Source organism: Brienomyrus brachyistius, chromosome 3 (genome assembly GCF_023856365.1).
Source record: "Brienomyrus brachyistius isolate T26 chromosome 3, BBRACH_0.4, whole genome shotgun sequence".
Lineage (NCBI taxonomy): Eukaryota > Metazoa > Chordata > Actinopteri > Osteoglossiformes > Mormyridae > Brienomyrus > Brienomyrus brachyistius.
In genome coordinates this window covers 34,408,172-34,424,150 of record NC_064535.1, presented here as the reverse complement: position 1 = coordinate 34,424,150, position 15,979 = coordinate 34,408,172, and the positions used below count along the sequence as shown (strand labels likewise).

General features: G+C 48.5%; 1 protein-coding gene across 8 annotated transcripts in view; it reads right to left on the bottom strand.

Moving 5' to 3' along the window:
• The window catches only part of LOC125738237 (FERM domain-containing protein 4A-like), a 67,741-nt gene that overhangs the window by 37,465 nt on the left and 14,297 nt on the right, over nt 1-15,979 (bottom strand). For 2 of the 8 annotated variants that reach the window (XM_049007006.1, XM_049007003.1), the window contains exon 1: nt 1,279-1,746. The exons of 2 other annotated variants lie outside the window; for them this stretch is intronic. In XM_049007006.1, the coding sequence (XP_048862963.1) occupies nt 1,279-1,413 (135 nt within the window). In that variant the 5' untranslated portion in view covers nt 1,414-1,746. Of the gene's footprint in view, nt 1-1,278; nt 1,749-15,979 lie in introns of those variants that run through there. 4 more of the 8 variants (XM_049007013.1, XM_049007002.1, XM_049007004.1 and 1 more) reach the window with 4 other exon arrangements.

Sequence of the window (15,979 nt, the reverse complement as noted above, 5' to 3'; positions counted from 1 at the left end):
CAGTCTGAATGCCGAATAAACACGTTCATGACATTAGTGCAAAGGGTTCAGGTACATTTACATTAAACAAATGGGTTTTGCATAAACGAGGCTTACGACAGAACCTCAGCGCACAGCTCATAAACCTGGAGAGCTGGAGAGTCTCCCCCTAGAAGAAAGACATCACACACCATCATTCTGCCTCCTCTCACAGACTCCTATCACCTGAGGTTGCTTTCTTTCTCAGGGTATCCAGCTTTAAGGAGGAGCAGGTTAATGTTCATACTGTTAGGCTGCCCCCTAGGGGTCACCACTTGAGTAGCATCAGCCCCCCTGCAGCATGAATGTGGACCGCGGTCACATAAGCAGCTCAAACGGGTGACAGTGACGAACAGGCTCCCAGAGACACTTAGGGCTGAATCCCCGGGAAGACGGAACACTGGCGTGGGATTTTATGAAGTACTTATGCTGGAGTGCTGACAGGAAGTGCCGGCCGAGATGAACAGCGCCGGGAAGAAGCATGCAGTAGTGAGGCAGTCATGGCGTGCGGGAGACGGATGTGTGCATGAGAGAGAATCGCACAGAGGACATAGGGGCAAACACATCCAAACATCTCTGCTGTTAGGATTCAAACCAGTTTATGGGGGAAATTCATTTTTAATAAGCCCTGGACATGTGCAGACAGTCACGCTAAGGCAGGAACACACAGGAGTGTGTCAGCACCGAGCACAGGCTATAAAACACATTTTCCCATTTTTCTTCTTGCATTAGGTCTGGCCTTATGACTGTTCACATTGTGCTATATGCCGTGAAGCTCTCAGAGATGGTCCCCTCTCTGCACGACTGCTGCCCTGAACTCACCTCACAATGACTGGGAACCTGAGATGTGTCATTAGGAGTGACAGCCTCACAGCATTCTGCGAAAGGGAGTCTTTAAGACTCTCTACAAGGGTCAGGGTAAGGCTAGCTGCTCACAGAGAACACGTGGCTTCAGATCCCTTTAAGAAGCACTTAGAACAAATTAATTTCTCTGTTTTTCAAAGGATTAAAAACACAATGTTATCCAATAATGAGAATTTCACGTGGGTCGGCAAAGTGACGTTGTAAAAACGGGTTAAATCTCATCTAAAAACAGAACATAAGGTGCACCACAAAATAGCTTCTACAGGACATACTAATTACTGTAAAGACTTTAAATGTTCTCTCACTCTCTCTCTCATTCTCTCTCTCTCACTCTCTCTCCCTCTCTCACTCACTCTCTCGCTTTCTGCTCTAGAACTCCAGACACTTCCCTCGTACCTGGTACATGGCCTTGGGGAACCATGCCCTGAGGTTCCCAAGCTGCCAACGTCTCAGGGCGATGGAGGCCAGGCTCCACAAGATGCCTCGTCCAGGGAGGAGAAGATCCTTATAGGCACAGAGCACGCTGGTCATGATGTCTCCAGCCTGCTATGTAAGAGCTGATGCCTGCAGCACGTTCTACCCCCAACCGGTGGCCCTTGGCTTCATCTCCCCATGTCTCAGAATGTCTCCTGGCTCCCCGTCAGGCTGAAGGGCAGCATAATGAGACCTCGAATGTCTCAAAGGAAAGTTTCCCACTGACACTAACCGCTTCTGGGTTGGCTTGCTGTTCCTGAGCAGAGGCGCCGTTCCAGTGAGGTTTCTCAGAGGGTCAGATGTAGCGCTGATGTAGCAGCTCCTCCTGCCCAAAGGCCCGGCCTGTGCGGAGTCCTACCCACGCCCTGGAAGAGCTGTATCTTTGCATCCAAACAGCTTCCAAGCTCCCTCAGTCTCCTGGGATGTCCAGCAGAGGAGCCTTTAAGGCCGTCCCTCCATCGCTATGTTCCCACGAAACTCTGTTTGTTCCTTAACCCCCCCAAACCTAAACTGCGTCTTAATCACTTTTCCGCATCACGGAAGCGTGAGCTGGGGGTGGGGGGGCGGGGGTATCTGGACCAGGGAAAACCTTCTAGATCCTTCTGGTGAGACATTGTGTGGTTGCTATGCAAATGATTCTGAGCTGGTGCACATATTCCCTCGGAAAGCATTTCCAGTGAATCCAGAAAGTTATGAACATGCAAACATGCAAAGACGTACTCAACCAGCACTGCGGGTGATATGTCAATACCGTGTGCTCTATTTAAGGAGCGACCTTGATCAGATGAGATGACCAGTTTTGCCTTGCCTTGATTAGGCTGGAGATAATCCATCTTCTCAAAGGCGGTTGATACAAGGGAAATTAAATGTGGGTGCTGTGAGACTCAGCCAGGCAGCGCTGTGATCTGAAGGTTGCTGGTTTAAATACTGTGTTCAGCAAAATAGTCACTCTTTAGGGCCCTTGAGCAAGGGCCTTAAGCCCCACTCCCCAGCCCCTGCAAATAAAATGCTCCTGGGCTGCTGGATGGACAGCTGACCCTGTGCTAAGACCCCTAAATGTGTGTGACCGCCTTATAAAGAAGAGCATGATGGGATATATGGTTCTTAACACACCCCATTGTACCTGTACTTGTGCAAATGGCCAATAAAGCTTCATCTCATCCACATTTTGGTAGAACCCCAGGTCTTCCTCCAGAGGGCCATCAAGTCCATCATCCCCCCCCCCACCCACCCCAACACACTTGGGGGAAGGAGGATCCCATTACGCCGGCATCAAAAACTGAACCAACGGTGGGCCCCCCATGCCAACAAGCTCTAAAAGGACATTTCCATCAGGTAAATCCCCCCAGCACCTCCAGGGCTGATATGAGCCTGTGATGATTCCAGAGACAGGGGCATTGTGTAGGGGGGCACTGACTCCACTGAAAGTTAAAACCACTGTAATCGACAGACAGTGGGAACCTGGATGGAGGAATTAAATAAAAGGCACAGGCTTCAAATTAGCTGCCATTTCAGGATGGGCTGTGACTGCTTAAATCCATTAAGCAGTCAGCACCCTGCTGCATTCTAACAGAGTACGGTTATTTTTCTGTGCCCTGTTAGAATGTGGTGCGTGGTGGGCGATGCCCACAAGAAAGGTGAAGAAGGTGCCTATTGACGACTCCAGCAGGCAAATCTGACTGGGTTTTCAGACTGCCTTTTCCATCTGTGAGGAAGCTGAGCAACAAGCCCAGTACCCCAGCCGTGATGCCCTCAAAGGCTCCTTCTCCTGCCTCTCAGAAATTCCTCTCCTGGTGAACCTAACAACAGGGAGTGTAGCTTCCGGTTGGGGTAAGTCCATACTAGCATCTTAAAGGTTGCAGCACTGTGAGCCTGATCTCTGCGGGACAGCAGTGGGAGGGTGGACTGTGTCTGTGAGTGGAAGGTCATTAGTTTGAATCCCCTCCTCAGTAGGGGGGAGGAGGCTTGGGCTCTCAAACCACGCTAACATCATGAGCCTGGAACCCTTCTGCTTCCTCAGCAGTTCACAACTGAATCCCCAGAGAATGGTCTGGCCCAGAATGGTGAGCTGGAAGAGGCAGCACTAAATAAAAATGATCAGTCTCGCTGGGGAAACACCATTGTGAGGACCTGGTCTCAAGCAGAAATGTGAGATCTGTGTATTTGCCTTTAAACCAAGAGATGAGACACCAACACTTCTGGGGCCTACAGACAAACGCACTCCTCACCAGGGCCACGTTTCAGAGCAGGGGAATGGGAAATGCCCCAGGGGTAATTAGCACCACATGGGGGGGGGGGGGGTGTTCTCCATTTCCTTACTAGATTAGCGTGGGCTCTTCCAGTGTTCGACACTCTGTACCCCAAAGATTTAAAGTGGAGAATGGGACGCCATCAGTGTCAACGGAACATGGGTATTGAAAACCATTGAAAGAACTGATTCTGACCGTATGAAGCAACACTGGAAGATATATATTCTCAGATAGAGTGCAGCCCCTCAATTCACAATGACTTTATGAATTAGTTAGGTTCCCAGAGGAACCTGGGAACCTGTGCATGGAATAAAATGAAGATGTCTGTCGCCATGGGGACAAGGAGAGTGTTACCGATTCCTCAAATGAAATATAAAATATGACTCTGGAAAGTAGATAGTTCGGAGACCCAAAGCACCAAGGTAATGTATCATTCGATGGATACAATGTAGATACCAACAGAATTTGCACCAAAAATCATCAAAGCAATAGCTCAGATGCACTTTATCCAATGAGAACTCATTCCCTGTGCTTCTTCATTTTCAAAGCTCTTGTTATGGAGGCTTAGCTGCTCAGGCAGCCTGTCCTGATGCCTGTTGGAGGAGGACTGTGGCCATTTAGACACCAGCAAACCTCCACCTGGATCTTATCACGTAACCACACTGACTAAGAGCCTCACATATGCCTTCCGATCAGGCAGGCAGGGGCACAGCAGATGACTGGAGCTCTACAATGCAGGCTGTAGCTTAACGATGCCATGCAAGGGGGAGGTCTTGTGATTTTTCATCAAACCCACCACCACAAGGGGGTGCTCTTACCCTCCCACATGCACAGAAATGGGATCTATGTTAGATACTGCAGTTCTATTAAAGCTTCCTTGCTGATGATTTTTATATGCACTGACTCACATTTATTCTGATTGGAGGGATTGCTTTGGAGTTGGAGGGATCGCTGTGGAGATGAAGGGATCCCTTTGAAGATTGAGGGATCAATTTGAGGAAGGAGAGACTGCTTTGGGGATAGAGGGATGGCTTTGACGATAGAGGGATGGCTTTGACGATAGAGGGATGGCTTTGTGGATAGAGGGATGGCTTTAGGGATGGAGGGATCACTTTGGGGATGGAGGGATCACTTTAGAGACAGAGGGATGGCTTTGGGGATAGAGGGATCACTTTAGAGATGGAGGGATGGTTTTGAGGTTAGAGGGATGGCTTTGAGGATAGAGGGATGGTTTTAGGGATGTTTTGAGGATGGAGGGATCGCTTTAGAGATGGATGGATGGCTTTGGGGATGAGGGACAGATTTAGGAATGGAGGGATGACTTTGAGGATAGAGGGATAGCTTTGGGGATGAGGGACAGATTTAGAGATGGAGGGATGGCTTTGAGGATAGAGGGATGGTTTTAGGGATGATTTTGAGGATGGAGGGATCGCTTCAGAGATGGAGGGATGGCTTTGGGAATGAGGGACTGATTTAGGAATAGAGGGATGACTTTGAGGATAGAGGGATGGTTTTGAGGATGGAATGATTTCTTTAGAGATGGAGGGATGGTTTTAGAGATGGAGGGATGGCTTTGAGCATGGAGGGATGGCTTTGAGGATAGAGGGATGGCTTTGAGGATGGAGGGATGGCTTTGACGATAGAGGGATGGCTTTGTGGACAGAGGGATGGCTTTAGGGATGGAGGGATCACTTTGTGGATGGAGGGATCACTTTAGAGACAGAGGGATGGCTTTGGGGATAGAGGGATCACTTTAGAGATGGAGGGATGGTTTTGAGGTTAGAGGGATGGCTTTGAGGATAGAGGGATGGTTTTAGGGATGTTTTGAGGATGGAGGGATCGCTTTAGAGATGGATGGATGGCTTTGGGGATGAGGGACAGATTTAGGAATGGAGGGATGACTTTGAGGATAGAGGGATGGCTTTGGGGATGAGGGACAGATTTAGGGATGGAGGGATGGCTTTGAGGATAGAGGGATGGTTTTAGGGATGATTTTGAGGATGGAGGGTTTTTTTTAGAGATGGAGGGATGGTTTTAGAGATGGAGGGATGGCTTTGAGGATGGAGGGATGGCTTTAGGGATGGAGAGATGGCTTTGAGGATGGAGGAATGGCTTTGAGGATGGAGGGATGCTTTAGGGATGGTTTTGAGGATAGAGGGATGACTGGGGATGCAGGGATCACTTTGGGGATAGAGGGATCACTTTAGAGATAGAGGGATGGCTTTGGGGATGAGGGACAGATTTAGGAATGGAGGGATGACTTTGAGGATAGAGGGATGGTTTTGAGGATGGAGGGATTTCTTTAGAGATGGAGGGATTGTTTTAGAGATGGAGGGATGGCTTTGAGCATGGAGGGATGACTGGGGATGCAGGGATCACTTTGGGGATAGAGGGATCACTTTAGAGATGGAGGGATGCTTTTGAGGATAGAGGGATGGCTTTGGGGATGAGGGATAGATTTAGGGATGGAGGGATGCCTTTGGGGAAGGAGGGATGGAGGAATGGCTAAGCTGGATGAGATGGAGCTCTCCCACCCTCTGGACCGTGAGGCCCGTGAAGAACCCGCAGCTATTCCCTGCCTTGCTCCACTTGTGATGATCATGTGTGACAGGGGTAGGGGGGTGGAGATGGTCTTTGGCACTCTCTCTTTGCCCTCCCAGCAGGGTAGGACACTAGGGCACCCCTATGTCTCTCCAGCTCAGCATAGCTAGGCCTACATCCCAGGAAGACGTGGCTCACGTTCCAAGAATGGCAGCCTCGTGCCTCGAGGCTTGGGAACAGAGCCAAGATACACCCAGGATGACAGTCCAATCTGCTGGCTATAGTGTATGATCACATGACCTGAGGTCATGGGAAGGGGAGGGAGAGGCACGCCTCCGAGGATGGCGTGATACCCAGCCATCTGGCACTGAGATTAACTTTACATCTCACCCACGGAAACGGTCCATCATTCATAGGCAAGGAGGCCCCTGTAAAAAACAGTTTCCCATCATGCATTGCTCAGAGGGTGAGCACCAGAACGATATGGCCCAAGCGCATCATCCCTTTGATATGATATGTCAACGTGATTAAGGAGTGAGGGGCTGTCTGAGGGGCATGACCGGAAACACAGAGGTTTCCCCTTCCTCCGCACGAGAAGCTGGAACACTGTGGCCATTGAGAGCCAGAGGTGAAGACTAACATCCTCCAGATGTGGCTGCAAGCTGGAAGGAAGCCACACAGTCACTTTGGACCGATGAAAGACCAGTGATGAATCCGACAGGCCGTCAGTTGCCTGCCATGGCCTTATTTCACAAGTATTTTACATAAATAAACTGAGATAAAGTTTGCATTTCAAACTGGTTCATGGAATTTCTGTGGCAACAAGCATCCTCATAAATGTTCTCAGAGAACTTCCAATACATGTGGAGTCGAACATCACTCATCCTCCTAATTACAGGCTGAGAAGGTGCTATCCAGGAGAAGCAATCCATCATGTCACATATTGAAAGATGATAATCAATCCCTAACTAAAGCTCCAACCCAGCCGTTGAATATGCCAACAAATTTCTTCAGGATGAAATTACGATGCAAACAAGATATACTACAAAATAACTTATTTTTCTTTCTTAAGCAACTGACTGTATGAATTAATAAAGAAGCTGTTTTATAGCTATGCAGTAAGAGTTGCTTTGGTCATTTCAGACTCAACGGGGTCTATATGCCATGTCTGGGATATCAAGCCCAGTAAGACAGCCAGCACCCTCCTTAAAGGAGCGGGCCGCACATAGCTCCCTTCACAGCCAGCACCCTCCTTAAAGGAGCGGGCCGCACATAGCTCCCTTCACAGCCAGCACCCTCCTTAAAGGAGCGGGCCGCACATAGCTCCCTTCACAGCCAGCACCCTCCTTAAAGGAGCGGGCCGCACATAGCTCCCTTCACAGCCAGCACCCTCCTTAAAGGAGCGGGACGCACAGAGCTCCCTTCACAGCCAGGACCGCTCCAACCTCAGCTCCGCCACGGCCCCCCCAAAGTCATCCATCTTGTGTCCAGATCATTCCACCTAAAAGCACCTTCTTATGCTCTTATTAGTTTTATCTAGTGTTTATGTGGGGAGGGGGGGGTGTTGTGATGGTAATTTAAAAACAGACACTTTCTAAAAATCTCTAGAGAAGGAGGGATGGGCACTATGGGTGTAAAGTCAGGAGCATCCTTTGTACCATTAATGTTCATACATGTCTGTGGAACATGCTGCTAACATTTCCCAAGGGGGAAGCCCCTTCTCCCCCCCCTGCCCAGTAACTAGCAGGAAGGACAAAATGTGCCTGTGTCTGACCACATTCACAGCTGCCGCACTTCCTGTCTCTAATTATCTCATAGGTCGTTAGAAGTGTGCTAATCGCTTCCTCTAATTGTTTTGGAATTAACAGTCTGACAATCAGAGTAGCTATTCAACAATAGCGGCGAGTCCCCAAAGGCGACTCAGCCTTTGTGATTTCCCAGAATACACTGCTGCGCACATGGAGCTGAAGGGGTCGGGTTCATGTTGTCCCACAGTGAGTTTTCTCTGGAGCGCTGGGACCGTCCAGGGAAGCACATCGCAACAGTCTCTGCCAGACGGCTGTGATCCACTGAGAGCCACTTTTAATCAGCCTATTAAGGGAAAATCGTTTATAAATCACACACTAATTAAAAGAAGCTGACGATCAGGAGAGAGTCTATATCCATTCATTGAAGCATTGAGGTTAAAGAGACGACTGTCACAGAGGCCTGCCATAACGACGCTTGGCACAATGTGAGACCAATCCAAGAACTAATTAACACTCAGTGACCAAGAACGGGGACTGACCTCCACCAGCTTTACTGCACATGTGACCCCAGCTGGTGTGTGAATGAAGAAGCCCCCCATCACTGCCAGTGTACCCTAATCCTCAGTTACTCAAACTGCTGAGTTTATATATCCTAACTAATTAATTAACTAACCCCATTGTACCCATTGGTAGCCATCTCCCGAACCTTTGCAATAATTTTGAGGATCACCGAATCTCTGGAGAAACTTGGCCCCCACTTACGAATGTTGTATTAGTATAGAGGCATCCCACTACATGGAGTCATTGTAGAGAAATATCATTATTATCCTCCTGACTACCAGCAGTTCAATTTTGTCCTGTCTAGAGGACATTTGTAAACTTGAATATCTCCCATATCCTGCATGCTACCTAATTAACTCCTGTTGTGCTTTAAAGAGGACATTCAGGACTTTTAAATGATACCAGATTTATAGGGGTGGGGCTTTGGGAACTTCCTCTTCCTCCTTTAAGAAAATGGCATCTATCACCACCAGGACATTTTATGGAAAGAAGAAAAGTAAGTGCTTAATCTTTTTTATTGATAAAATTTTATCTTGAAATGTTGTTGTTTTATTTTACATGAATCTCTAAAAAACACTTTAATTAATTTTCTAATGTAATGTATTAATGTTTTTCCATGATAAGTGAGCATTTATAAAATGTACTCCTTAGTGGACAGTTGTAATTATTACCAAAATTTGATTATCGTAAGCAGGAAGGGAGTCACTTTCATAGGCAGAGAGAATTTTGCTGCAAATTGTTGGTGAAAACTCAGATATTGAGTTGTCAGATGAGGAAAAGTGAGGAATGGATGTTTGAGTCTTCCAAGAGCACAAAAACTGTCCATTGACGAGCAAATGATTCCATTTACTGGCCGCTGCCCAGTTCGCCAGTATGTTCCGGGCAAACTATACCCAACTGGACTGAAGGTATTTGTCTTGGCCACAACAAATGGCGTGGTCTTAGATTTTGTTGTGTATCAAGGCAAGACCACCTTCCCAATCACAGCAGGACAGGGCATCGGAGCACAAGCTGTTCTTCATTTGACTGAGTCCATTCCAAGAGGAACCCACTTGTTCTTTGACTTTACGAGCGTCAACCTTTTGAACACCCTGGTGGAGAATGGGCTGACAGGAACTGGAACTCTGATGAAGAACAGAATTCCAAAGGAGTGCAACATTATAGGGGACCAGGCCATCAAAAAGAAAGGAAGAGGGACATCTGAGATGGTGGTCAGACGAAGCCCTCCTGAACTTGCTATCATTAAGTGGTTTGACAATAAGCCAGTGGTCATGGCATCCTCTGCCTATGGCATTGAGCCTCAAGACACATGCAATAGATGGTCTAAGAAGGACAAAAGGTATGTTCAGGTGTCAAGACCACTGGCAATGGCTGAGTACAACAGCAACATGGGTGGAGTAGATATGGCCGACCGAATGCTAAGTTTCTACAGGATGGCCACTCACACTTGGAAGTGGACGGTGCGTGTAATTTTGCACTTTTTTGATTTGGCAATCACCAATGCATGGCTTCAGTACAGGAATGATTGCCAGCTTCAAGGGAAGAAACCACTGAAGTTTCTTCAATTCAAATTGCTACTTGGTGAGCAGCTGATTACCCATGGTCAAGCTGGAATCTCTAGTGAGAGTGAAGATGACTACACTCCCCCACGTCAAAAGTGGAAACCTCAGCCGAATGCATCCCTGAGACACTATGGAGCCATCCATCTTCCAGAAACGGTGGATGAAGCACATGCATCCAGGTGTCGCAGATCTGGATGTAACAGCAAAACATACGTGATGTGCACTAAGTGTAAGATCTTTCTCTGTGTTTCAAAGAAGGGGAACTGCTTCTTGAAATATCATACCCCATAGACAAGAAATACATAAAAGTTCCAAAATACAAACACCACACTAACAATGATGTGTTAGTTCCAGTCAAAGTTCATACTGATTCTTGATATTTTCTTTGTAATTTCCTTGTTGTGTTCATGGTTCGTTTTCGGATATACTAACTTCCGTTGTCCAGTGTGGTGGACACAACATATTCTTAAAATAAAACTTAAAAATTAAAAAAAAAACTTGTCAGTATGCTCATTGCCTTTCAAACAATTGGAAAAAATAAAAATAAAAGTAATTTGAAAACATTTTTTTTCCTGGTAGTCAGGAGGTTATAATGGGGGGCCACGCAAACGCGAGCTACGCAGGGGAGGAGGCCAGTTTGTGCTGTGACAGGGGAACCTGGGCATCCCACTGTGAGAGGCCACAGACACACAATTCCCGGAATTCCAGGCTTGGTCCTGGCAGAGTGTTTCCGGGACACACCACGAGAATCCGGAGTCTGTCTGTGTGAGGATGCACCCTCATGCCCCAATCTGGAATGTTCCAATGGCAGGTACCAGTCCCCAACCCCCCCTTCGAGGCCGCATGATGGCTCAGTGCAGGTGTCCTAGCTAGGATTCACTGTGTGACCCTTGCTAGCGGCCCCATGCCCGGTTACAGAATGGCGTGTGGTGGGAGATGCTGTGATGATGGCCCCAAAATGCCAGTGGGGGACACACGGGTTGTAGAGACAGACGATGTGAGTCACCCCAGAGCATGGCAGAGAGCGAGATCTCGACCCAGCAGTCCCACACTGCAACAAGGATGGGCAGGACCGGCTACCCATAACCACCTCTGAGGGAAAAGACCCAAAACAGGCACACACACATATTACATGGGTCATTAAGAAAAGCCCTGGCTCAGAAACTCAGAAGCCTTTGGGGATCTTTCTCCCTGCTGTGTCCGTCTCGCTGTTGGCGGCCGACGGAGGTTGCTCGTGGCGACGGAGGACAGACAGGAAGCGCGGCCATGGTCTTCCTGCTGAGTTGTGGCCTGCAGCCACTTGCCGTGCGTCTTGGGCATTGGGAAATGGCACGGCGCTCACAGTCAAGGTGACCTAGCATGCGCGGCAGACCGATTGGAGTCCTGCAGGATCTTAGCTACTTTGGAGCCCCACCCAACTTGGTCCGCCTTCAGCCTGCCCCACGCCAACCCTGCCCACACGCGAAGTAAATGAGCCGGTCCAGTTCTCCAGGTCTACTGGAAACACAGGGGTAAACCTCCCCAAGGCAGGCGGCTAAATGGTAAGATAAGACTCCACTACCTGAAACTAGATGCAAACTCTCAGCTTTCAATACACGCCAACACAGGATGACAATCTATGGGGGGGTCATTACAGCCATGGAAAATGAAAGTAGCACATTGCATGAGTCCCCCAATCCCTGAGACCTCAGCAGGGCTTTTTGATTGGCTGTGAACACCGCTGCTGCCTGAACTCACTCCAGCATCAACATGCAGCTCCGAAATGCAGTGGAACCTCTGGATAGATGCCAGCCGACGCTCCTACTGGATGCTGTGACCTCCAGCCCCCAGTAGCCAATTAACATGCAGCATTCTGTTCAGGGGGGGCTGACTGACAGTCCCAGTAATGTAATTAAGTAGGGCGCCCATCCATATGCCTGTGGCCGCGGATAACCAAGGGAGGCCGGGCAAACCTGACTCTGAAGGCAAGGAGAAGAGGACCAGAGGCAAATTAAAAAGCTAAACAGCAAGAGAGAGCGACCGTGATTCACCTACTCAAGCTGTGACTGAGGGGGCGATGAACCTTTCTGGAATATTTTGACAGAGCACGAGCAGAATATTAAGTCAAGGTCTTTGACAGTTTACGCTCTGCTCAGGAGACGGAAAAAAATGTGAATGTTTCTTCTTTTTGAGAATTTTATACCAGCTATGAAGCTTCTACCCCAATGAAAGCACCAGAATGTCCTCGATGATGCCGAAACGCACCTACGTAAGGATTTTCCCATGATTCCAGATATGTGCTCTGTTTCCGCACATACCCTATGGAATTATGGAATATTCCGCTGATCCGTCTTTGTGTGAGAAATGCAAACTGCCTGTGCTCCATGTGTTTATAGCTGGATCTCCTGCTGTTTCTCACACTCCGGGTGAAGATCTGATGCTCGTTTACCTCCCTCCAGCTATTTGTCTCTGCAGGACTAACCTGGGCACATTACAACGACCGTAACACAAACATGACTGCAAGTCCAGGTCCCTACCTAATGTATCAGAATTACCCACAGGAGACCTTCACGATCACAGTACCTGTTAAGGGTTAGTCACATATCGCTTTGAGGTAGAAAACACCAGTGAAGATCCATCAGTTATCGTAGGGATGTGGCGGCATCACCAGAGAGGGCACTGTGCCAGGAATTGTACCACCGGGAGATAGTGGCATCACCAGAGAGGGCACTGTGCCAGTGACTGTACTGGGAGATAGCGGCCTCACCAGAGAGGGCACTGTGCCAGGAACTGTACTGGGAGAGAGTGGCATCTCTCTCTCTCACACACACACACACACACACACACACAGACACGCATGTAGAGACACACACACACACACACACAAACTCTCTCTTTTTCTCTCTGTCTCACACAAACACACGTAGAGACACACAGACACACACAGTCTCTCTCTCACACACACACATACACACACGCGACGCAGGCACTCTTTCTTACATCACACTAAATAATAAAAAGAGCATTGTTTAAGAGCAGGGCCCCGCTTCTCCTGGACGACCCCGCAACCCCCACCAATAACACTCTCTAATCAAGCTGGACAACAAAGGCATGACTTCTGATAAGAAAAGGCCCACTACTCAGCAGTGCTGTTCACCACTCACACCATGCATTTGTGTGGGTCCCCATGTTGACGTCAATACTAAGAAAACGCATCCCTTATGTAGGAGATGGTGAATTAGTCTCTTATGCCAACTAGTTAGCTGGTTATGGTCTTCTGACTATACTCACTAGCTACTTATTTAGCTTTGAAACTTCTGGGGGGGGGAGGTGGACTTTCATAATGTCTACAGACCAAGGAAGTGAAAAACAAATGACATTCTACAAATTCAAAGACCAAGGCTAAAGCTTCAGCATTAAACTGAAACAAGAAGAGAGAAATCCACTGCAGTCCCCCCTCCCCCAGGACTCATATCAATACGCAGCAGCAGAGTCACACAATGATTGTGGTGTTAGACATCAAAGTGCTGGACCTTGAATCACGATGAAAGGACGCCTCTGCTCTGCTCCAGCAACCATTCACAGCCTGCCGGGGGGGAGGGGGGGGCAGTGGGGGGAGGTCAGCCCACAGACCATTTAAAGTCCAATCATTTCCCAGTAAGTGCGACCGTGGTGAGGAATGTAGGATATCCCCGTGACAAAGGCTGGTTTCCATGGAGACAGAGGCACTAGCTGTGCTTAGACGGGTGCCGGGGCTGAGGGATCGGGGTGGACACAACCGCCTGGTCACAGGAACGCCTGCGTTTGTGGGGAAAGCGCTTCTGGTGGCTGGACCGAGGAACAACACACAGGATGCTAAACAACTGCAGGGTCGATGTGACAAAGAAAAAGAGACGTTTTTCCAACTGGAGAGACACGTGCGATGTCCCATCAACAAGCAAACAAACATACAGACGCTCAGCTGTGCATGCGGCTACACCGGAACCCAGCAGACCCCAGCAAACCAGCAGGCGCCAGTTCTGCCACCAGGTACGGCAGCAATACAGCAACACGGGCAGGGCAGCTCCGAATTCTGCATGCAAATGAGACCCTCTGTGGAGAGACCGCATGGGGCTTCATCACTGCAGACACCGCACAGTGAAACAAGATGCTCTGTGGAGAGACCTCATGGGGCTTCATCACTGCAGACGCCGCACAGTGAAACAAGTTGCTCTGTGGAGTGACCTCATGGGGCTTCATCACTGCAGACGCCGCACAGTGAAACAAGATGCTCTGTGGAGTGACCTCATGGGGCTTCATCACTGCAGACGCCGCACAGTGAAACAAGTTGCTCTGTGGAGAGACCGCATGGGGCTTCATTACTGCACACACCATACAGTGACACGAGACGCTCTGTGGAAAGATGGCATCTGGTTTCATCACTGCAGACACTGCACAGTGAAACGCGACACTCTGTGGAGAGATGGCATCGGGCTTCATCACTGCACACCCGACACAGTTTAAAAGAAAAAGGTTAAAACTTATTCACTGCTGGCTATATCAGTGTGTACGCAATTTTCTCTAGCATCTGTGCACGTCCTGGTCTCACCATTCTATCCATGGAACCCACTAGACGTCACTCAGACGCATGATGGCTGCACGACCCTGGGCCTCAGAAAGCTTAAGAACTGATTTAGTGATGAGGCCCTCATCCCACCACAGAAATTTAGCACAATGTAGAACCCTTCATGTGACACACTGCTTGCCTGAGTGTGGAAATGCAGTTGGATGGATGCAAGCCTCCATGACTGACACCTACCCCCCTACTCCTACCAGATTCATCATTTCACCTTCGAAGGCAACAACAAATATTGAATATTTGGCCAAATGCTGGTTACAGACAGCTGGTCAGAGATAGCTGGTTAAAGACGGTTGGTCAGAGATAGCTGGTCACGGGTAACTGGTCACAGAGGGGTTGCTACTACTGGAGCCTAACGCTGATCTCCATCCAGCGTTCACACAGTCGCAGGACGGGATTTGATACTGCCCAAGATTGATAAAGTAAATTTCCCAGCTCTACTGACAAAATAGACAAACAATCTCTAATGATGAGTCCATCTCCCAACTCCACTGATAATGTAGGTCTCCTAGCTATACATAGGTTTCCCTGCATCGATAAAGTAGATCAGCCAATGCTAGTGATGAAGTAGATCTCTCAACTATACATATAAAGTAGATCTACTAACAGGTTCGAACCCAGCCTCAGCACGTCTGCGGGTCCTTGAGCAAGACCCTTAACCCCCAGCTCCCTGGGCACCACTACGGGTGGCAGCCCTTCGCGGTCAACTTACTCCACAAAGAGCAAGTTGAGGGAGGCGTAAAGATAATTCCCCTACAGGGGATCAATAAAGTATCAATTATTATTATTATTATTATTATTATTATTATTATTAACTCTAATGATGAAATAGATCATTTCTCAACCCTACCGATTTAGTAAATCTCCCAACTCTACCGATATAGTAAATCTCCCAACTCTACCGATATAGTAGCTCTACCATGAGATTAATCTTTCACTGGATCTACATAATGTGGCAGTGTAACATCCAGATGATCCCCCTCAGTCGACGTCACCAGGCTCATGAAGGGCTCAAAATATACATCAAAGCAGATCGAATGGCCGACGGGAGGAAGCACCCCAGGTCCAGCAAAGCTGGCTGCAGTTCTGGCATGCGGATTCAGCATGCATCGCTGCAGCCCTGATAACCAACGGAGCTGCGTCTATCAGCAAGAGTCTATGAGACACGTTTGTTAGCCAGCTGGGTGTTAATCATCCCAGCTAACACACAGTGTTAGTGTGCATGTTAGACATGATGTGCGTGAGACAATGCATGTGTGAGAGTATGCATGTAAGTGTGTTTATGTGAATGTGTGTGTGAGAGAGACAGTGCATGTGTGTGAGTGTGTGTATGACAGAGAGTATCTGCTCGGTCAGGCAGGATGC